This window comes from Anomaloglossus baeobatrachus, chromosome 6 (genome assembly GCF_048569485.1).
Source record: "Anomaloglossus baeobatrachus isolate aAnoBae1 chromosome 6, aAnoBae1.hap1, whole genome shotgun sequence".
In the NCBI taxonomy this organism is placed as follows: Eukaryota; Metazoa; Chordata; class Amphibia; order Anura; family Aromobatidae; genus Anomaloglossus; species Anomaloglossus baeobatrachus.
In genome coordinates this window covers 163,742,778-163,766,477 of record NC_134358.1, presented here as the reverse complement: position 1 = coordinate 163,766,477, position 23,700 = coordinate 163,742,778, and the positions used below count along the sequence as shown (strand labels likewise).

The 23,700-nt window shown below is 45.9% G+C and overlaps 1 protein-coding gene across 3 annotated transcripts in view; it reads left to right on the top strand.

Moving 5' to 3' along the window:
• The window catches only part of CABLES1 (Cdk5 and Abl enzyme substrate 1), a 151,935-nt gene that overhangs the window by 117,444 nt on the left and 10,791 nt on the right, over positions 1 to 23,700 (top strand). For all 3 annotated transcript variants that reach the window (XM_075314454.1, XM_075314453.1, XM_075314455.1), the window contains exons 5-7: positions 11,561 to 11,666; positions 15,869 to 16,025; positions 17,851 to 17,954. In XM_075314454.1, coding sequence (XP_075170569.1) covers positions 11,561 to 11,666; positions 15,869 to 16,025; positions 17,851 to 17,954 — 367 coding nt within the window. The remainder of the gene's footprint in view (positions 1 to 11,560; positions 11,667 to 15,868; positions 16,026 to 17,850; positions 17,955 to 23,700) is intronic.

Below are 23,700 nucleotides of genomic sequence, written 5' to 3'. Positions count from 1 at the left end.
TATTATAGCGCCATCAATTCCATGGCGCTTTACATGTGAAAGGGGTATACATAATAGGGACAAGTACAATAATCATAAACAATACGAGACATAGACAGGTACAGGAGGATAGAGGTCCCTGCCCGCGAGGGCTCACAGTCTACAAGGGATAGGGGAGTATACAGTAGGTGAGGGTAGAGCTGATAGTGCGACGCTGTATCAGACTGAGGGTTACGGCAGGTTGTAGGCTAGTCGGAAGAGGTGGGTCTTCAGGTTCCTTTTGAAGCTTGTCAAGGTAGGCGAGAGTCTGATGTATTGAGGCATATTTCCCCCCACTTTACTCCCTGACCAAAAAGTGACCTCTACACTGTCCCCCTAATGATACATGCCCTCCACATTGTGCCTCTCATATTCTACAACCCCTGCACCGTCCCTCCACCATGAATGATGGCCGCCACAATGTCTTTCTTTATGAAAAATATCCATAAAACCATCCCCCCTCATTAATCATGTCCTATATGCTTTGCATACAAAATAATGTACCTGTGATATGAACAATGGCCTCCACATTGTCCACACCTTCCATGCCACACTACGCCCTCTCTCTACTCTGCTGTCTTTTCACACCGTACAGCCTTCACAATGTGCCCTCACATTGTCCCTCGTATACTGCTCCTCTCATACTGTACCCTCACATTGTCCCTCGTATACTGCTCCTCTCACACCGTGCCCTCACACTGTCCCTCGTATACTGCTCCTCTCACACTGTGCCCTCACACTGTCCCTCGTATACTGCTCCTCTCATACTGTCACATTATCCCTCGTATACTGCTCCCCTCATACTGTGCCCTCACACTGTCCCTCGTATACTGCTCCCCTCACATTGTCCCTCGTATACTGCTCCCCTCACACTGTCCCTCGTATACTGCTCCTCTCACACTGTCCCTCGTATACTGCTCCCCTCACACTGTCCCTCGTATACTGCTCCTCTCATACTGTGCCCTCACATTATCCCTCATATACTGCTCCCCTCACACTTTCCCTCGTATACTGCTCCTCTCATACTGTGCCCTCACATTATCCCTTGTATACTGCTCCCCTCATACTGTGCCCTCACATTATCCCTGGTATACTGCTCCTCTCATACTGTGCCCTCACATTGTCCCTCATATACTGCTCCCCTCATACTGTGCCTTCACATTATCCCTCGTATACTGCTCCTCTCATACTGTGCCCTCACATTGTCCCTCGTATACTGCTCCCCTCACACTGTCCCTCGTACACTGCTCCTCTCATACTGTGCCCTCACATTATCCCTCGTATACTGCTCCCCTCATACTGTGCCCTCACATTATCGCTCGTATACTGCTCCTCTCATACTGTGCCCTCACACTGTCCCTTGTAAACTGCTCCTCTCATCCTGTGCCCTCACACTGTCCCTCGTATACTGCTCCTCTCATACTGTGCCCTCACACTGTCCTTCGTATACTGCTCCTCTCATACTGTGCCCTCACGTTGTCCCTCGTATACTGCTCCCCTCATACTGTGTCCTCACATTGTCCCTCATATACTGCTCCTCTCATACTGTGCCCTTACATTGTCCCTCATATATTCTCCTCTCATACTGTGCCCTCACATTGTCCCTCATATACTGCTCCTCTCATACTGTGCCCTCACATTGTCCCTCATATACTGCTCCTCTCCTAATGTGCCCTCACATTGTCCCTCATATACTGCTCCTCTCCTAATGTGCCCTCACATTGTCCCTCATATACTGCTCCTCTCATACTGTATCCTCACACTGTCCTTACTGCCTCCCATAATGTGCTGTCACTCTGTATACTGAGTGAATGCTCCTATTCCCCCTCCCACACTTTACATAAAAGTTCCTCGCATCTACAGCTTCATGATGGAGCACTTACCTTGTCCATCATCTTTACCTCCTTTGTGGTGCTATATCTCACACACCCTGCACCCCCATATCTCACACAGATCCTGCACCTCCATATCCCACACTGCACCCGAGCCTGTACCCCCATATCACACACGCTGCACCTCCATATCTCACAGACCTTGCACCCCATATCCCACACACCCTGCATCCCTATATGTTACACAGATCCCAACTTACCCCTCTCTCAAACACCCTGAACCCTCATATTCCACACACTCTGCATCCAGGTCCGGCGTCAGCATCCGGCACACCTGGGCAAATAGCAGGGCCCTGGACAGCTGGGGGGCCCACTTGCTGTGTTCAGTCCTGCGGCCCCAGACTGAGTTCCAGGGACTGCAGTGCTTGGGTTGGCAGCTGCATTATCCTGCATCCTGAATAGTGCAGTTGCCGACCATTTAATCCACACTGGCACACAGCAATCACTGTTGAATGCTCCGTGCACTTCCTCCATTAAAGTTCATCTGTGTTCTGAGCTACCACGCGGTGTGCTCCAGTACCACAGATGAAGAGGAGCTGCAGGAGTGGGGGCCCCGATCTGTATGGGCCCCCACTCCTGAGCTGTATGGGACTGTCTCAGAGCAGTAGGTGCCCCCTCTTGAGCTGTATGGGACTGCCAGAGCCATAAGCACTGCCACCCCAGAGCCGTATGTGCTGCCACTCCAGAGCCGTATGTGCTGCCACTCCAGAGCCGTATGTACTGCCACCCCAGAGCCATATGTGTAGCCCTGCAGAGCCGTATATGCTGCTACCTCAAAGCCGTATGTGCGGTCCCACAGAGCCGTATGCGCTGCCACCCCAGAGCTGCATGATACCCACCCCAGTAATGTGTACGCCCCACAGAGTTGTATACTACACCAGTAACATCTATGCCCCCCAGGAATATGTATGTACCTCAGTAACATGTATGGCCCCCAGTAATGTCTATGCCCCCAGCCACGCCTGTCATTTATATACTGTAGCCCTAGCCTCTCCTGTGATGTATATACAGCAGTCTGTGTGCACTATGCGCGGCCATGATGGCTATCACGTAGTGTGGACATAGCCTGCACATCCACATGCCCGGGAGGAGCTGGACGGAGACAAGCGGGGGAGGGGAGGTGGCTGCTGCTGGCTTCTCCATAATAATAATATCTCTAATGTGTCTGTGTGTGCATGTATGATGTGTATCTATGTATGTCAGTGTGTATGACTGTGTATAGATTTATGTCTGTTTTTATGTATTTTTCTTTATTTTTTTTTAAATACCGTATGTTTCGTTTTATCACATGCACCGGATTATAAAATGATCCCCAAATTTGGAGAAAAAAAAAATATGGGATCTGTATTACAATCCAGTCGTGTCTTACCAGGGAGGGTGGCTGGCAGAGGAGCGGTGGTCACAGGAGGTAGGGGCAGTAGTGGAGTACGGAGATGCTGTGAGTGGTACAGAGGGCGGCCCAGATACTCACTGCATGGCTGCTCTGCTTGGCATGGCTCTGCAGCACGGCTCTGCTCTGTACGGCGCAGCTCTCTGTGTGGGGCTGCTCTGTGCGGCAGGTGGTAAGGCACTGGCCATTCTGAAGATGTTAGCGGTGAGGGGTTCTTCAAATAATGGTGGCCCGATTCCGCGCATGTGCAGATGAGAGTTGGAGCAGAGAGCTCCATCTGCACACGAGCCGACTCCAAGCGCCATTATTTGAAGAAACCCCTCACCGCCAACTTCTTTAGAAAGGCTGGTGCCTTACCGCTCGACGCACAGAGCCATGCTGTCCAGAGCAAAGCGAGCTGCACAAAGCCAAGCCCTGCTGTGCCGCACACCGCATAGCATCACCCCTGCCTCCTCTGACCCCTCTCCACCCCTGGTAAGCTACATTCAGATTTTACGACGCACCCTCATTTTCCTCCCAAATTTTTGGAAGGAAAAATGCGTTTTATAATCCGAAAAATACGGTGTATATATATATATATATGTACGTATGCCTGTATGTGTTCATATCTGTATGTGCGTGTCTACGTGAGAATGGGGCTCACTGAGACTCCTTCACCTGGGGCCCACAAAAACCTGGAGCCGGCATCCCTATGTGTCACAAAGCCTGATCCCAACTTACCCCTCTCTCAAACACCCTGCACCCCTTCACACTATTTTGTCACAATCTACAACCCTCATATGCCACTCACCCTGCAACGCCCTCTTCCCATCTTATTCAGGAATCATTAGCTCCTGGTGCTTGTTTTCTGACCGGCACCTGTGGCTCCTCCCTTTCGGTCACATGGGCACGACATCATCGCAGGTCCTGGCAGCCTATGTATTGCCATCATCTGGGCAAGAGTTTCTGCTCTGCCCCTGCAGCACTCACATCTCATAAGTTCCTAGTGGGCCCCCACTGAGCACAGGGCTCGGGGCAACCGCCCCCTCTGCCCCCCGCTAGCTACGCTACTGGTCAGCATGATATATGCAGTCACACCCCATCAACTGAGCAGAGTGGAAAAGAAGCTGCTGCTCTGTCAATGTGACGTCGTCAGATGCCACTGAATCGCCGGCAGGAGCAATCTGTGACATACCAGCATTTTATAAAATGGGAAATCCCCTTTTAAGGGGCCTAATTATGCCCAGTTAATGCTGAAAGGTGACAGTTTGAGTTTGCCAATTTCGGCATGATTGACAGAACACTGAATGTATATGGGTTTGTTACAACTTCCCAACAGCAGAAATTGAGGAAGAGAAGGATCAGGCTGTTGGATGTCATTATGATCAATCCTCTTTTATTCATAAGGAAATAAGCTGTCAACAGCCGTGTCTGGCTTCAACCTACTCCCCTCTCCCTCCAGAGCACGTCAGTTGAGCAATTCTTTTTTCCCTCAATCTGATTCAGCCTGAGAAAAAAATACTGATCGGAACTGCCCCATAGAATAACATTAGTCCAAGTGCAATGGGATTTATTTCTCACATTGCATTCGTCGAATTTATATGCTCGTGTCAAGGGTCCTCCTCAGAGTGAGGGACGTTACCTTTTTGTTTAGGAAATTGAGGGATGGAGCTTACTACTACAACACATCTAAGTTCTTACCCATGTGACCAGAAGGGGCACGCTTTATGACCTTACACAGGTCCTGTAAGGGAAAAAATGAATTGTTTGTATAATACTTATGCTAATTCTAACAGATGGAGGCGATAACTCTGAATACCTTGCCTCCAGATATTATCTGATCCTCAGCTGCTGTCACTCAAGAAGCTGACTATTTTATAAACTTTACTTTCTTGGGTTTCAAAACCTAAACATTCGAGCTGCCCACTACAGGTATGTAGAGAATCAGCCTGATAGTGCCAGTATAGCACTGGCTTTAGGTTATATACAAAAATCCTGGTGATTGGTCCCCTTTAAAGGACACCTTGTGGGATCATTCGGAGTCGTGTCGATAATGTACCGATCTAATCCTGTTATGGGTGCTTGTTTTTTGAAGGAATTTCCCCCATATTTCCAACAATTATGGCTTACTCCCTGGACCCCAAGAGTAAATGAATTCCTTGTTGTCCTGATTTTTAAAGATCTCCCATTCATTTGCACAGAAAGTGACCTAACATGGTTACTGAGAAAAGGGACCCTACTGCTTTATTACACATATGATAAAAGTTATGCTTTTTATTCTGTTTTGGTTTCTTCCAATTTTAATATCTCTGCTTGCTGTGTGTGGAGAGGCTGAATACCTGTCCTGATCATATGCAGTTGCTGCAGGTACACATTTCATTGCAGTTTCATTATGTAATAAGATATTCCCCTGTGGTAGAATTTATTTACAAGGTTACATGGCTACTTTGGCAGTGACTGCCGTTGTGTGACCAAAGATTGCTAGGTTCCGGAGTTCTAGACAAGTGAATGGGGTCACAGTGCAACACCTACACTACCACAGCAAACAAGTCACAAAAGACTTGCCGTATGGTAGGTGTCACAATGACAATCCATTGACTTTGAAAGCAAAGCAATGTACTAGCGACACCGAGTGAACTTTGGTCGCATTGACTAATGTCGCTACCAAAGTTGCTGTGTAGCCCCAGCCATATATTAGGTAGTGTTAGCTCAAAACTCTTCAGAAATCCACGCAACTGGGGTTAAAGCTAAAAGGGAATGGTGCCTCTCCAGTGTGGCTATTGGTCATAGTCCCAGCTCATGGTTCCTTAATAGTGAAACCTGCTGACATTTCTTAGTGCTGAAAGTTGGAGCTACAGCCATCTTTATTAATACAAACTTCATGATCGGGTATACGCATGAGAAATTAAAGGGGTTGTCCACTACTAGGAAATCCCCTTCTCACTCCCTATTTACATAAGTTATCAACAGGAATTGAACAATCCGCCGCGGCCCTTACTTCTTGTTGAGTACTGGAGCCCGAATGCTGCCCGATTCTTTTCACGGACCCATACATTTGCAATGGCGAGTTTGGTCTGTGACCCAGATTAAAATCGTACATGTCTCTGGTTTTCATGTTGACCACTTGGTCTGTATAAATGAATAGACATGTAACCAGCCTCTTACACTATAATGAGTTCTGTGTGTGAAAAACATAGTTTTTCACAATCAAGTTCTAATACCTGATTGAGGCCTAAGGAACACAGTCAATTTAAAGGGAACTGGTCATCATTATAATACTCACCTAGGGGGGCTTTCCGGTCCAATGGGTGTTGCTGCTCTCGGTCCGACACCTTCTCTCTTCTTTCAATCGTCGTCCTCCTTCCCAGCTTCGTGTGCATGACGCGCCTTGCGTCATTCACAGAGAGGCCTCCATTGCGCTCCTGTGCATGCACACTTTGATTTGCCCGGCTGAGGGCAGAGCAAAGTACTCTAATGGACAGGCATGAGAAAAGGTCAAAGACCGCCCACACATACTCCCTACAATACTTTCCTCTGCCATCAGCCGAGGAGAGCAAAGTGCGCATGAAGCAAAAGCGCAATGGAGGCCTCTCTGTGAATGACGTAGGACGCATTATGCACACAGGGATTGGAAGGAGGACGGAGATTGCACAAGATGGAGACGGTGCTGGACCAAGAGCAGCGACATCGGACCGCCCCCTACGTGAGTATTGTAAAGGTGTTTTTTTACGTTCTACAGAGCGGCTTGGGCTCTTATATACTGTATTTTTCGCTTTATAAGATGCACCTGATTATAAGACGCACCCCCAAATTTGGTGAAGGAAAAGAGAATTATTTTTTTTTTAATGTTAAATGGGGTCCATCTTATAATGCCAGTGTCCGTCTAACAAATCATATAGGGTATATGTCCCTCATAGCCCCCATCATAAAATTAGCCCCCCTTAATCTGGATATGGCCCCCTTATATTGAATATAGCCCCCTTGTGCTGGGACACGTCCCCCTGTCCTGCCCATGGCCCCTATAAATGGCACACCTCCCCTGTGTTTGATATGGCCCCCATACTGCTGCCCATGGCTACTATAGATGGCACACCCCTGTGTTAGATATGCCCCCCCCTACTGCTGCCCATAATAAAATAAAACACTCTTTCCTTACCTTCTCAGCGCTGTCCTTCCTCGTGTGTACCTCCTTGCAGTTGAGCTCCGGCCTCCTCCACTTCCTGGTTCTTGCTACCAGTCATGTGATCGGCACGGCAGAGTGATATCATCTCTCCGTGCCTTATCACAGAGAGCAGCAGCAGGAGACCGGGAGATCAGCGCTGGAGGTAAGTAAAGCTTTTTTTATTTTACTATAGGCAGCAGTATGGGGGCCATATCTAACACAGGGGGGATCATGTGCGATCAAAGGGAGCACAGGGACATATAATATGCCCCGCTGCCCCAGCCCATCAGCGCGATGCGGTTTCAGCACCATGCTGATGGACAGCGGCTGTGCATATTATATGAGCAGGAGATCTAACGCTGCCTCCCGCAGATTTCACCTGCCCCCAGCACCGCTCCAGAGCGGACCCTGCAGTGTGTGTGTATATATATATATATATATATATATATATATATACAGTCAGGGCCAGAAATATTTGGACAGTGACACAAGTTTTGTTATTTTAGCTGTTTACAAAAACATGTTCAGAGATACAATTATATATATAATATGGGCTGAAAGTGCACACTCCCAGCTGAAATATGAGAGTTTTCACATCCAAATCGGAGAAAGGGTTTAGGAATCATAGCACTGTAATGCATAGCCTCCTCTTTTTCAAGGGACCAAAAGTAATTGGACAAGGGACTCTAAGGACTGCAATTAACTCTGAAGGCGTCTCCCTCGTTAACCTGTAATCAATGAAGTAGTTAAAAGGTCTGGGGTTGATTACAGGTGTGTGGTTTTGCATTTGGAAGCTGTTGCTGTGACCAGACAACATGCGGTCTAAGGAACTCTCAATTGAAGTGAAGCAGAACATCCTGAGGCTGAAAAAAAAGAAAAAATCCATCAGAGAGATAGCAGACATGCTTGGAGTAGCAAAATCAACAGTCGGGTACATTCTGAGAAAAAAGGAATTGACTGGTGAGCTTGGGAACTCAAAAAGGCCTGGGCGTCCACGGATGACAACAGTGGTGGATGATCGCCGCATACTTTCTTTGGTGAAGAAGAACCCATTCACAACATCAACTGACGTCCAGAACACTCTCAGTGAAGTAGGTGTATCTGTCTCTAAGTCAACAGTAAAGAGAAGACTCCATGAAAGTAAATACAAAGGGTTCACATCTAGATGCAAACCATTCATCAATTCCAAAAATAGACAGGCCAGAGTTAAATTTGCTGAAAAACACCTCATGAAGCCAGCTCAGTTCTGGAAAAGTATTCTATGGACAGATGAGACAAAGATCAACCTGTACCAGAATGATGGGAAGAAAAAAGTTTGGAGAAGAAAGGGAACGGCACACGATCCAAGGCACACCACATCCTCTGTAAAACATGGTGGAGGCAACGTGATGGCATGGGCATGCATGGCTTTCAATGGCACTGGGTCACATGTGTTTATTGATGACATAACAGCAGACAAGAGTAGCCGGATGAATTCTGAAGTGTACCGGGATATACTTTCAGCCCAGATTCAGCCAAATGCCGCAAAGTTGATCGGACGGCGCTTCATAGTACAGATGGACAATGACCCCAAGCATACAGCCAAAGCTACCCAGGAGTTCATGAGTGCAAAAAAGTGGAACATTCTGCAATGGCCAAGTCAATCACCAGATCTTAACTCAATTGAGCATGCATTTCACTTGCTCAAATCCAGACTTAAGACGGAAAGACCCACAAACAAGCAAGACCTGAAGGCTGCGGCTGTAAAGGCCTGGCAAAGCATTAAGAAGGAGGAAACCCAGCGTTTGGTGATGTCCATGGGTTCCAGACGTAAGGCAGTGATTGCCTCCAAAGGATTCGCAACAAAATATTGAAAATAAAAATATTTTGTTTGGGTTTGGTTTATTTGTCCAATTACTTTTGACCTCCTATAATGTGGAGTGTTTGTAAAGAAATGTGTACAATTCCTACAATTTCTATCAGATATTTTTGTTCAAACCTTGAAATTAAACGTTACAATCTGCACTTGAATTCTGTTGTAGAGGTTTCATTTCAAATCTAATGTGGTGGCATGCAGAGCCCAACTCGCGAAAATTGTGTCACTGTCCAAATATTTCTGGACCTAACTGTATATATACACCCCCCCCGTATATTCGGTTTATAAGATGCATCCCCCTACTTTCCCCCAAAATTTGGGGGAACAAAAGTGCGTCTTATAAAGCGAAAAATACGGTACATCATTCTGGAGTACTGTATATAAGGGCTCACTGGTAGTGGCCGCAGCTCATAACCTGGTGACCGGTTCCTTTTAAAGAATTTTTCAGTGACCCTGATCATGGGAGTGAATGCCAGGCTGGGGGTAATGTGACACTAAATGACTTGGTTAACACTGATTCTACAGTAAATACGGCTTTGATCTGAAACCCAAAAAACATTGTTCTGAAGGTTTTTACCACGCAGCTTCTTTGCAGTGACAGTGCTGTCTCAGTCTCTCTCTTTTAGCAAGCGATGGTGAAATGATCTGTTTTGTTCAGTTTGCTAAATATTTAATCTACGGCCTAAATAATTCACAAATAATTGCCTGATGCTGTAGCTTTACCAGTGAGTGCCTGGCCATCCTGCTGTGCGTGGTTTACACTTTCCTAGCAGTCTGAAAATGTGAAAAATAATATTTTTCTTGTGTATCACTGACAATGCAATCATGTAGAATTCAGCAGACGCACATTCCTGAACAGGAAAGTAATGGGATCTAATGCAATTTCTTCAGGGTCGCAATTATTCAAACATTGCCGTCTTCCTTCAAAGGCCAAGTTGGAAACACAGTTACTCCCTCCCAGCAAGATTAATTTTTGTGAATCGACATACATTCATGGGTCCGGAACACGGATATCATCACATGATCTGTCTCATTTTTACGTTGCTGACATTTACTGGCTCACGTAAAATGAAAATGATTGTGTTCCTATATACCGTATTATATCAGTGAAATATCGGTTATAAATAAGACGCTTTCTTATGCATCACTCCGAATGGGAAGGTGTCTTAAATGTAAATCCATTATTAGAGTCAAATTCACCACCACTATCACATTTCTATCATTCAGGCTGCGGGCAGCCACACAGATACACTTGTATCTATGTTTCAATAATCGTAAGGGGTTCATACAAACCATTGTTTGTTTCCCCGCTCTCCCCTCATAGTTTCCATTGCAAATAACGCAGATTCCTGCTTACTTGAAGGGATGTGCTGAAGATGTAAACAACAAATAGATGAATTATCATTCATCCCTTGGTTTCTGGACATGGGGCATGATTGTTAATGATCATCATCTGAAGGACAGTTAAAGGGTCATTCCAATCTCCAAGATCTCCCAGTGCTGCTAAAGGTAATCTCTATGTGCGAGACCTGTCAATCACCTGGAGTTATGCCGTGAGACATACAGGGTCTGCAAAAAAACAAGCCCTCATACATCTGTCAATGGAAAAATAAAAAAGGTATGGCTCTTGCAAGAAGAGGGAAAAAAATGAAAGCACTAAAATGGAAAATTGCCAAAGTAGGAAGGGGTTAAAGGTTGTCTGAGGCATGTTCTGCCACTCTGAATGCACTTGTGCACAAAAATCATCAAGATCCATAGCTGGCAGCTTACTTAGCAATTGCCTACCAATGACGTCCCAGTCTAGTGATGTCGTATTGAAAAAGGACTCTTGGAACACTTTGGAGAAATAGCCGTACCACTGATTCCATGTTCAAATACATATAACACCGAGCACTTTGTATACATACACACATACATACATATGAATGTGTGTGTTTATACACTCTCAGGTAATACTCAGTTAATGGGCTGTTATATTATATAGGGATGCGCAAGCACTGCCATGTTTGGGTGCTCAGTACTCGTAACAGCAGTTGGATATTCGGGCGGACTTGAATCGTTTATGTAGTATAATGGAAGTCAATGGGAAACTGAAGCATTTTTCTGGAAGCTCTTGTGAGTACCGAGCAGCCGAGTATTGTACTGCTCGCCCATCGCTAACAATGAGTTTAATATTTCTTTCTAAGTTTTGATTTCATAATGTTGGATTTTGATGATAGTTAAAAGCAAGCTACCTGCTCTCACTATATTCATACTATTCACAGGGACATAAAACTGGAAGGTACGAGGCAGCGACATTCCTCCGGTGGAATGAATACAAGAGAAATGATTCTTGGCCTTGAAGGAGTTGAGCTTGGAGCTGATGGGAAGGTGAGAATGTAAGCATTGCTTGTAAGACTAAAACACACCATTTGCACTCAGGTTGGTTTGGAGTATAACTTGTTTGCCCATGTTTTCCATCTTCTAGCATACTCACTACGATTCCTTTCCAGCTCTCCTCAATGTGTGTTACAATTTTGACCATGTAGCAGCAAAATTTTGACTTCTTCTGATCACAATGGATTTATTCACTGTGCAGGTCATTGGTAATAAAAATAGGAAAATATAACTTAAAACTGTTTTCAGTGCCCCTAAGGCCTCTTTCACATGTCCGTGTCTCCGGTACGTGTTTGGTCCGTTTCCTCACGTACCGAAGACACGGGCACACGTAGACCCATTAAAATCAATGGGTCTGCGCTCACGTGCGTGTTCTGCCATGGACCGTGTGTATGTGTGGAGCATACGTGTGTCCGTGTGCTCCACACGTCAACATGTCCGTTTTTCTCCAGCATTACGGGTGTCACACGGAACGCAAACGGACCACACGGATGTGTTCCGTGTGACTCGCGCCTGAGAAAACACACGTGTTTGAGGAAAAAAAAAAACTTTACTCACCTTCTCCAGCCCTCCTGTCTCTGCCGCTGCTGTCACTTGCTTCCGACTGCCGCTCATTATGCTCATTGAATATTCACTTCACTGCAGCCGGAAGCAGCAGCAGCGGGGAGTTGGCAGGACCGGAGACCGAGGATCAGCACCACGGACAGCGACGCCAGGGACAGGTAAGCAGAAAGTTCCCGTTCTCCGTGTGTTATCACGGATAACACATGGAGAACACACGAGTGCCCTAAACACGGCTCACTGAGGGCAAAACGCACCTTTGACACGTCCGTGAAAAACGTGCGTAGTTTTTCACGGATGTGTGAAAGAGGCCTAAAAGGGAATCTGTCACCACATTTGACCTATTTAAACTAGTAGTATGGGCATACATGTTATCGACTGCTGAAAAAAGTCCTGCCTGTCTGCCTCATATCAGAAGCTTTATTGAGGATAAATAATCTTTTATCACTTTCTCATGATAGTTGAACTCCTATTAGGCTTTTGATGCCCTATGGTTAGGATACGTTATCAGTGTTTGATTGGTGGGGTCTGAACTTGGGGATCTACATAAATAAGCAGAATGTAACATAAGGTGGCTTCATTTCTGACAGTATCTGTCACGGAAGTGATGGATAACTGAAGCAGGGACACCTAGACTGGTCCTCAGACTACGGACCCATTGCTGTCCCTTATCCCAGAGGTACGCCCTATGGTGGTGAGTTCTGGAACACCAGCATGACCCTAGCTCCTGTCTGAACCCTGATCTAACATCCCTTCTCCACCACCCCTGGGGAGTGATGGGACCAAAGTAACAACAAACAATACAAATAACGCAGACAGGGGAGAAACCAAACACACACACACACACACACTGCAATGAGACACAGAGGAGAAGACAATACATGGACAGGGAGGAAATAAACAGACAACAGGGATATTTCCACACCACAGAAGATATGATACAACAGATGACCAGAAACTGGATCACACGCTAAAGACCGGAATCGCTGGAGCTATAATCAGCGATGAGGAACCAGATCCAGCTCCTTATAAAGGGTGGAGCTGGCTGTGAGTGGTCATTAACAATCTGAGCTTCTAGCAGCAGGTCACAAGCCAGCAGGAATTAACTCCTGCTGGACTGATGAGCAGTGAACATGAAACAGCCGATGCCCGACTCTGGCTGAACAACTATGAGACATCAGGTTGCCTGTCAGACTCTGCAATGTGAATAGAGTCCGCCGCCACCATGACACCTAGCGAGTGCAGATCAGAGCACCGCATGACTGTATCTTAGAAACAAAAAGAGAATTGAGTTGATGGCAGGAAATGTGATAGAATGGAAAAAAAAATAATAGTTCAGTGTTCATGTTTGCTACGGTGGGCGTGTGCATGTATGTGATCACTGCAGGACAAGTCATCAAGACCAGTTAGGACAATGCGTTGGAGAAAATTACCAGGTTAATATTTTTTTAAGACCATCAGTTTATTTTTTTTCCGTTCTCAAAACGAAGATAACATTTTACCTAAAAAAAAAGTGCCGTAATAATTGTGAGCCGAGCTTTCTGGTCTTATCATATTTTTTGTTCACATTCTCTAAATACAAGGTCATTTACTATATCAACTAATCCATGATCTACATGATACCAGTGCATAGGTAAATTGGTATCTAACTGTTTAATCATTAATATTGTATGTCACAAAAAGGACAAATAAGTAATGGGATGAGAGCAGGAGTTGTGGTTCGCTCTGATCATGCAAGATTGTGAGCAAGTATCTCATTTACAATGACTGCAGTATTTACAGGAGTCTCTCCGCAGACATCCATTATGCACATACTGTACACTGGTGACATACGTTCTCAGTGAGCTTTAAAGTAGATGAATCTCTTATATACCATTATTATTCTTTGATCATCTGCTCCTTCACTAGTTATTCCTAAACTGAGCGAATATTTCACTTTATTTTTCCTTTTTCTATCAGTTTGTGGCTTGGAATCTTATCTCAGTAATGTGTTTAAAGTAAATTAAGGATCGTCAGTTTTTCATTTTTGTTCTTTCAGTTTTTTCCTCCCCTTATTCCAAGAGCCGTAACATTTTTAGTTTTCCTTTGATATAAAAGTGTGAGGCTTGTTTTGTTGCTGGATGCGGCGTACTTTTAAATGACTATTTTATCATATGATGTAATGGTAATAAAATTCCAAGTGTGGCAAAAGAGGAAAAAAAAATGAAATCCTGCAATTGTTTTTACCTTTTTTTTTATTTACAGAGTTTATTTTACCATAAAACCAACCAGGTAGATTCTCCAGATCAGTACAATTACATAGATACTAAACATGTATAGTTTTAGTTTTATTTTATCTAAGTGGTGAAAAAAAAAATTCAGAAATTTTGAAAAAAAATAAAAAAAGTACTCGTGTGACGACGTCCAAGAGCCATAATATTTTCCATTTTTTGGGATATGGGGTTGTGTGAGGGCTTGTTGTTATGTGCCCTGAGGTGATGTTTTTATTGATATTTATTTTTGGGGTATATATCATGTTTTGATCACATACTATTAAATTTGTTTCTGTTTTTATTTTACATTTTGATAGATCGGACATTTCTGAAGGCTGCAATACCAAATATGTTTTTTTTTTAATTTGTTTTATTTTCAATGGGGCTAAAGAGGGTTTTTTATTTTTACTTTTTACTGTTTTTACAGGAGGATTTAATTGGTTAAGAGCAGCGGGCGTATGTCCGATCCACCTGTTGCTGTTAGAGGTACATGATAGGTGATCAGATCAGCCAACATGGGCATGGAAAGATGCAGGCTTAGCGTACGAGCCCACATCAAAGGCAGGGAGATGACCCATGATGGACACTATGTCATGTGTCATTAAGAGGATAATGTTCAGCCAAAATCATGGGCTATTATAGCAAAGTGTACAAGGTCCTTGGAAATTTTCTCAGAGCATTTATGTCCACAAATTCTGGACTTGCCAGAGGTGGTTGGTTCAAGTTGGCTTTCAAATTGACGTCCATTTTTTTTTAATATGACACAAAAATGTCTACACAACAGAGTTATATGGTTAGCCAGGCTAGCTATGGGTTGCAGTCATGAATCCAACCATAACTTGTCATTAACAGTCAAAATAAAGAATTAAAAAATCAGTTACATAAAAATTCATTCATTTACAGATTAATTTGAAGAAGAAATACTTTAGTCTGTAGTTTTCTGAAAATTGTACAGCACTGTGCAAAAGTTTTAGGCAGATGTGGAAAAAATGCTGTAAAGTAAAAATGTTTTAAAAAATAGAAGGCCATTTACGTTCAAGCTTTAGGTCTTTCTATAATTAAATTGCAAATCATCAGCCATTTTCCACACATGAATGTTCTGCTGTGCTAGTGTCATAATTAATGCATAAAGTGCCTGGAAAGTTTCCAAATTCCAATATTGAGCATTTGTGGTAAACAGAAGATCTGGATTGTTCCCAATGAACGTCTTACTTTGTGTTGGCCACTTGTAAAATTGCTAAGAAATCTGCTGTTGTTTCTTTAAATAACAAGAGGCCTCCTTATGTTGTAGCATAGCCATGTATAGCAGTGCCAGGAAAGAAGACAAGCAGTCTGTCTGTAAATGTTTAATGTTGGCATCTGACGTTTGTTTCTCCCCCCCAGACTGTATCATATACACAGTTTTTGTACCCAACCAATGCCTTGGGAGCCCGGAGAAACACAATAGACTCCACTTGCTCCTTTTCTCAGTTTCGGAATGCAAGTCATCGTAACCTTACCCTGGGAAGAGCCAACAGTATCCAGGGGAGCATTGATACAGGTGATGTGATCACACGTGGCATCTCACAATGCTATATTACGGAATGGAATTACAGTCGGGATATTGGTTTCAGCATCTTCTCTGTACTTGTTATATTTATTTGGCAGCTGGGCGCATCATAGGTACTTTCTAGGTAAACTGTTTGTTAATCAATATTTTGGAGAATGTCTTATGCATTTTCTCCTTGCATATGGTGTTATTTGACAACTTTTCTACTTACTGATTGCAACTTCAGATTTTTAACATGTCCGATGAATATACAGGTGTACATACTCTCCACCGTGTCTTTACATCAGAATATGTTTGTGGCTTTGAAAGTTGTGTGTTTAATAAACCGTCCTGAAACATACAAACATACGTTCTGATCTTTGGATACAGCACAGATTGGCATTACAGGCCATATGCAGCCCTGGACCACCGGGTGTGCACTCCTGACTATACGAGGGTCTGCTGATAAGTCTTTGGCTTTGTGATCTTTTTTTGTTTGTATGGTAACGAATGTTACATTTACTTGAAAACCTTATGTGTCTAATATATGTTTTCAAAATGTTGTGTTTGTTGCTTATGGCAACAGTGATCTACGCACGCAGGAAAACAAAATGGCGGAGTCTAATGCGATATTCACAGCAACTGAGAGCAGAGAAGTGATAAAATTCTTGTTTCTGCAAGGAAAGTCCGTGAAGGAGATTCATGGTGATAGGTCGCAGACATTGGGGGATCGATGCCCTTCATATTCCACAGTTAAGAACTGGGTTGACAAATTTAAAATGGGCCACCAATGATGAGGAACGTCCTGGACGACCGACAGTGGTTGTTCTGGAGATTGTCGATGCTGTGCACAACCTCATACTGGAGAATCGACGAATTTCAGCTAAAGCAATAGCAGACATCATGGGGATTTCCCATGAACGTGTTTGTGTCATTATCCATGAACATTTGTACATGAGGAAGCTATCTGCAAAGTGGGTCCCCAAATGTTTGACAACAGATCAGAGAAGCATGCGAGTGAAAACTTCCCGGTCCATTTGTCAGCGTTTCTGGACTGATAAGAACTTCCTGGATCGATTGATCACTATGGATAAGACCTGGATTTATTTGTATGACCCTGAAAACAAGGAGCAGTCAAAAGAGTGGAGGCACAGTGGTTCTCATCCAAATGAGGTCAGGGTGCAAAAATCAGCTACTAAGGTGATGACGTCCATGCTCTGGGCTAAGGAGGGCATGCTGCTAGTGGACTACCTTCAAAAGGGTTCCATCATCAATGCAAGGTATTACATTGAACTTTTAGACCAATTACAGGCAGCTCTGAAGGCCAAAAGTAGCGGCAAGCTGTCCAAAGGAATCTTGCTCTTGCAAGACATCGTCTCCGCTCACACTGTACAAATGACCACGGCAAAACTGACAGAGCTGGGCTCCCAACTGGTTGACCACCCACCTTATTCACCAGATCTAGCTCCGACTATCATCTGTTTCCAAACCTGAGGAAACTCCTCAAGGGTACCAAATTTCACGCCATTTCTGATGCCATGGCTGCTACGGATGCCTGGTTTGAGGCACAACCGAAATCCTTCTTTTTGCTAGGCTTACAGAACTTGCAATACTGATGTAAGATGTGTGTTGACATCTGTGGAGAATATGTGGAATAAATATAAAGTTTGATCATCCTATCTCTTTTCTTTATGGGTAAAGCCAAAGACTTATTAGCAGCCCCTCGTACACATCATAAATTAATATGGAATCAAACTTTGTTTATGACTTCAAATCTTACATACTTGATTAACTTGGCTTTTCATGTAACTTATCTTGTTTTTGTTCATCTTTACAGGTAGTGACATAGGAGACTTCATCGAGTACGATCCAAATCTCTTGGATGATCCTCAGTGGCCATGTGGCAAGCATAAACGGGTCTTAATATTCCCCTCATATATGGTAAGTTTTGCTGCATGACTTCAACTTACCTCTTAGTTTACTCATGGATGGTGATATGGGATTGTAGAATTGGGGTACAATAACACATTATGGACAATTAACATATATATATATACACAGTTTATATAGAATATATAGTTTATTAGAATATATATATATATATATATATATATATATATATATATATATATATATATATATATATATATATATATATATACATAGTTTTACATTCTTTTTTCTTAGGCCAAGGCTTTGATAAACCTTTAATAATATTCTGCCACAACTTTGATTACTTTGTTTTTTTACTAGTTTGGCTTTCTTCTAAAGAAGAGTTATGTCAAAATGCCTCCAAAACGGCACCATTTGGCCCTAATTTAACAGCAGCTTGTGAGCTTTCCCTAGGTCCTCTACACAATAGTCATAGATTACTCACAAATGAATATGATAGGAATGATTCATTTTCAGCCAGTTAGAATAATATTTTAATACAGGGTGTGAGGTAGCACGGTCGGCTGCGCAGCAGAAGACACGGGATCCAGGCATTAAGGTTCACAGCACACGGTTTTAATGTCCAAACAAAAGTCCATAACACAATACATGTGCCTCTCCAGCAGAAAACTCAGGGAGTTCTGTTCACTCCCTCACACCCGGCACACCTGCCCTTGTTCCTGAATCTATTTAACCCTTCCTTCAGCCTGTAGGGAAACAGCATTAACCCTATAGTGGATTTACTTTCTATCATGGAGTGAGCACAACCGGGGCGAGACATACCGGCCGTCATAGATAACCCCGGTCACAGTCTCACATACCCCCCCCTCAGTTCAAGCGTGCGGGGTTGAACTCCAGCCATCAAACACGGGCCGCGGGACAAGGCATCGGCGTTGCCCTGCAACCTACCGGCCCGGTGTTCAACCGTAAACCGGAAGTTCTGCAGAGAAAGGAACCACCGGGTAACCCGGGCATTCCGTTCCTTGGCGGACCTCATCCAGACCAGTGGAGAGTGATCCGTCACCAAGCGAAACTGCCGTCCCAGAAGGTAATAGCGTAGGGACTCCAAGGCCCACTTGATCGCCAGGCACTCCTTCTCCACTACGCTATAATTCCGCTCGGGAGGGGTGAGCTTCCTACTCAAGAAGGCGACGGGGTGTTCCTCCCCCTGAACCACCTGAGACAGCACTGCCCCCAGGCCGACCTCCGAGGCGTCAGTCTGGACAATGAACTCCTTCCGGAAATCAGGGTTGACCAGAACGGGCTGTCCGCACAGGACCTCCTTCAGGGCCCGGAAGGAGTCCTCGGCCTGCGGAGTCCAGCGCACCATGACGGACTTCTTGCCTTTGAGAAGGTCCGTCAAGGGGGCTGATAGTCCCGCAAAATCCTTTACAAACCTCCTGTAGTACCCCACGATACCCAGGAAGGCCCTAACCTGCTTCGTGGTCAGGGGTCTAGGCCACTTCTGGATCGCCTCAACCTTGTTAATTTGGGGCTTAATCACTCCTTGGCCTATCACGTAGCCCAAGTAGCGGGCTTCCATGAGTCCCAATGCACATTTCTTGGGATTGGCTGTTAATCCGGCTGTTCGAAGTGCGTCCACCACCGCTCGTACCTGTTCCAAGTGGGTCTGCCAATCGGAGCTGTAAATAATGATGTCATCCAGGTACGCTGATGCATACGCCTGGTGGGGTTCCAGCACTAAGTCCATCAACCTCTGGAACGTGGCCGGAGCGCCATGTAACCCAAAAGGCAAGACAACATAGTGGAAGAGACCCTCCGGCGTAACAAAAGCGGTTTTCTCCTTGGCGGACTCCGTTAGTGGCACCTGCCAGTACCCCTTGGTCAGGTCGAGCGTGGTAAAATATCGCGCCTGTCCCAGCCTATCAATCAGCTCATCCACCCGGGGCATGGGGTAGAGATCGAACTTGGATATTTCGTTCAATCTCCTAAAGTCATTGCAGAACCTTAAGGAGCCATCGGGTTTTGGTATTAGGACAATCGGACTAGCCCATTCACTCCGGGATTTTTCGATGACCCCCAGGCGTAACATTGTCTTTACTTCCTCCGATATGGCTTGTCGTCGAGCCTCCTGTAAATGCTCCTTCACAATTGGCATGACCGCGCTTATGCGGTTCTGCATACCTAAAATGTGTTCGATCACACTTTTATGGGGGGTGGGCTCTTGTTCCCATGTTTCTTTTGCCAGGTCCAACAATCCCCGGGGATGTCGCCCGTATAACAATTCAAAAGGCGAAAACCCCGTGGATGCCTGTGGCACCTCTCGTATGGCAAACATCAAATAGGGAAGCATCATATCCCAGTCTTTCCCGTCTTTTGAGATCACCCTTCTTAGCATGGTTTTCAGGGTTTTATTGAAACGCTCGACTAAACCGTCCGTTTGAGGATGATACACAGACGTACGCAACTGCTTGATCTGGAGTAGCCGGCATAGCTCTTTGGTCACTTTAGACATGAATGGGGTCCCCTGATCCGTAAGGATCTCCTTGGGCAACCCCACCCGGCAGAACACAGCAAACAACTCCCGAGCTATAAGCTTTGCTGCAGTATGTCTGAGAGGTATCGCCTCGGGATACCGGGTGGCATAGTCAACGATCACTAGGATGTGTTGGTGCCCTCGAGCGGACTTTACGAGGGGCCCCACCAGATCCATCCCTATCCGTTCAAAAGGGACTTCTATAATGGGTAACGGTACCAACGGACTGCGAAAATGGGTCAGGGGTGCGGTAAGCTGACACTCCGGGCAGGTTTCGCAGAACCGTTTTACCTCCCCAAAGACCCCGGGCCAATAGAACCTTTGCAATATTCGCTCCTGCGTTTTCTTGACCCCTAGGTGGCCACTCATCAGGTGTTTATGAGCCAAGTCGAGGACCCGCCGGCGATGCGGCTGGGGCACCACCAACTGTTCTACCCCCACGCCCCGTATTTCATCTACCCGGTAGAGTAAATCCTGTTTAAGAGCGAAATGGGGGTACCTTACCTGGGCACCGGGCAGCTGTGCCACCCCGTCAACTACTGTCACCCGACTCCGGGCATGTATCAACGTAGGGTCCTGGAGTTGGGCTGTCCCAAACGTATCCGGGGACGCCTCCAACTCCGGGATGGGCTCGACCGTCTCAGCCTCTCCTGCCAATACCTCTAGGGGCGACCTACCGGGTTCACACTCTGTCCCTATCATGGTGACCCCTACGGCAGATGTCCCGGATTCAGGATTGTAGGGCTCAGGTCCCGGACCAACCAATATCTGAGGGGACTTAGGGGTTCCCCTCCATAAAGTCCAAAAATAGGGCAGATCCCTTCCTAGGATCACGTCATAAGGAAGAGTGTTAAGAAGTCCCACCTCATGTTGCACCTGACCGCAAGGTGCTGTGATGGTGACAATCCCCGTGGGATAGTCGCGGCGGTCCCCATGTATGCAAACCACCCCCACGGTGCGTCCTGTGGCCTTTACTTTAGCCCTCAAGGTGGATCGCACAAGGGTCACTAAGCTTCCGGAATCCAACAATCCTGTAACCGGACATCCATTCACCTGTATTTGGCACAAGTGGGGCTCCGTCTCTTGGGAGACCAGGTCAGCGGTACACACCACCTGAGCATACATTGAACCCCGCCGGGTAACCCCACAATCCATGGGCTCCGTGGTGAGTGGACACTGGGCTTCCATATGTCCCACCCGCTGGCACCGCCAACATCTAATGGGGACGGAAACCCCCTTGACGGGTTGTCGTTTAGGGTACAGAACCTTCCGGACCTCAGGAATGGCGGCCGCGGCCTCAGACGGGACGGTAGGGGACTCCTGCACCGTTGTCAGCGGTGGGTCCTTGGCCCTAGGCTTGGAGGGGCCGGACCGACGGGCGGTACGCAAAGTCTCAGTGTCCCGTATCAAGTCCTGCGTAGCCACATGCCGCTCTACCAGGGACACTAATTGGTCCAGGGTACTCGGGTCACCCTGTCCGACCCACCGTTGAACGGTGACGGGTAAAGTGCGCACAAAACGATCCACTACTACCCTTTCCACCATTTGCGCCGGGCTCAGAGTGTCAGGCTGCAACCACTTTTTTACAAGATGTAACAAGTCATAGGCCTGGGAGCGTACGGGTTTGGCTTCCTCAAAGAACCACTGATTTACCCGCTGAGCCCGTACATAGGTATTCACCCCCAACCGAGCCAGTATTTCGGCTTTCAGGGTCACATAGTCAATGGCGTCCTCGGTACAGAGGTCCAGGTACGCTTTTTGGGGTTCCCCCGTCAGATAGGGTGACAATACCTCAGCCCACTGCGGGGTCGGCAGCTTTTCCCGCTCGGCCACCCGCTCAAACACCGCCAGGAACGCTTCCACATCATCACCCGGGGTCATCTTTTGCAACGCTTGTCTCACCGCTTTCCGGACGCTGCCGTCGTCACCCAGTCCCTGGGTTGTTGCTGCCGGTCCGGCACGGATCGACTTGGCCAGGAGAACCATCTGTTCTTGGTGCCTTTTTTCCTGCAATTGCAAGGCTTGCTGCTGACGTGCATTGGCTTGTTCCATCTGTTCTTGGTGCCTTTTGTCCTGCATTTGCAAGGATTGCTGCTGACGTGCATTGGCCTGATCCATCTGTTCTTGGAATTTTTTTTCCTGCACTTGCAAGGATTGGAGCAGGTGTGCATTGGTCTGTTGCTGCTGTGCATTAGCCTGTTGCTGCTGTGCATTAGCCTGAGCCAAATGCTTTAGTATGTCCTCCATGGCGTCGCCGGGTTTGGGCTGTAGTATAGCCGCTCGAATCCAGGACATGCGCAGCTGGGTCACCAGGGATGGATGCTACACCTCACCGGCTGTCATGCCCGCCGATTCTCCACCATATGTGAGGTAGCACGGTCGGCTGCGCAGCAGAAGACACGGGATCCAGGCATTAAGGTTCACAGCACACGGTTTTAATGTCCAAACAAAAGTCCATAACACAATACATGTGCCTCTCCAGCAGAAAACTCAGGGAGTTCTGTTCACTCCCTCACACCCGGCACACCTGCCCTTGTTCCTGAATCTATTTAACCCTTCCTTCAGCCTGTAGGGAAACAGCATTAACCCTATAGTGGATTTACTTTCTATCATGGAGTGAGCACAACCGGGGCGAGACATACCGGCCGTCATAGATAACCCCGGTCACAGTCTCACAAGGGTTTAAAGGGTTTGTCCCACAAATAAAGTTCATTTGAGTTAATGGATCTTAAAATTATAATATCACTACTGGATGTGCTAAAAAAAATGTTATAAATTTGCCCCTGCTGTGTACTGTTATTTGTTGTCAAACCAACAGAGCTGCTCCAGTTTCTAGTTGGCATATACCACAGCTCTGGCCAAGAAGGAGGAAAGCCTAAGTCACTTAGGATACGTGAGTATACAGACAGAAGAGCAGGGGCTCACCATTGCTATTTCTTCAGGTAACACATTCCCCTGACTGTTTCATCAAAGGAACGCGGGTTTCTGCCACATCACCAGTCCTATGAGCTCATCAGAAATAGTCAGTGACATATAACCTCACTGGAGCTCCTACGTCATTGACTTAATTTATGATGATCTCAGAGGGCTGGAGACATGGTATATACGCTCGTTACTGTGATAAAACAGGCAGGGAAATGTGTTTTCTGAGACAGCTGCAGCTACGAGACGCTGGTATTTAGTCTGTATACTCACTTATCATAAGTGATTTTTACTTCCTTGCCTTGCCAGGACATGTGGTATGTGCCAACCATAGCT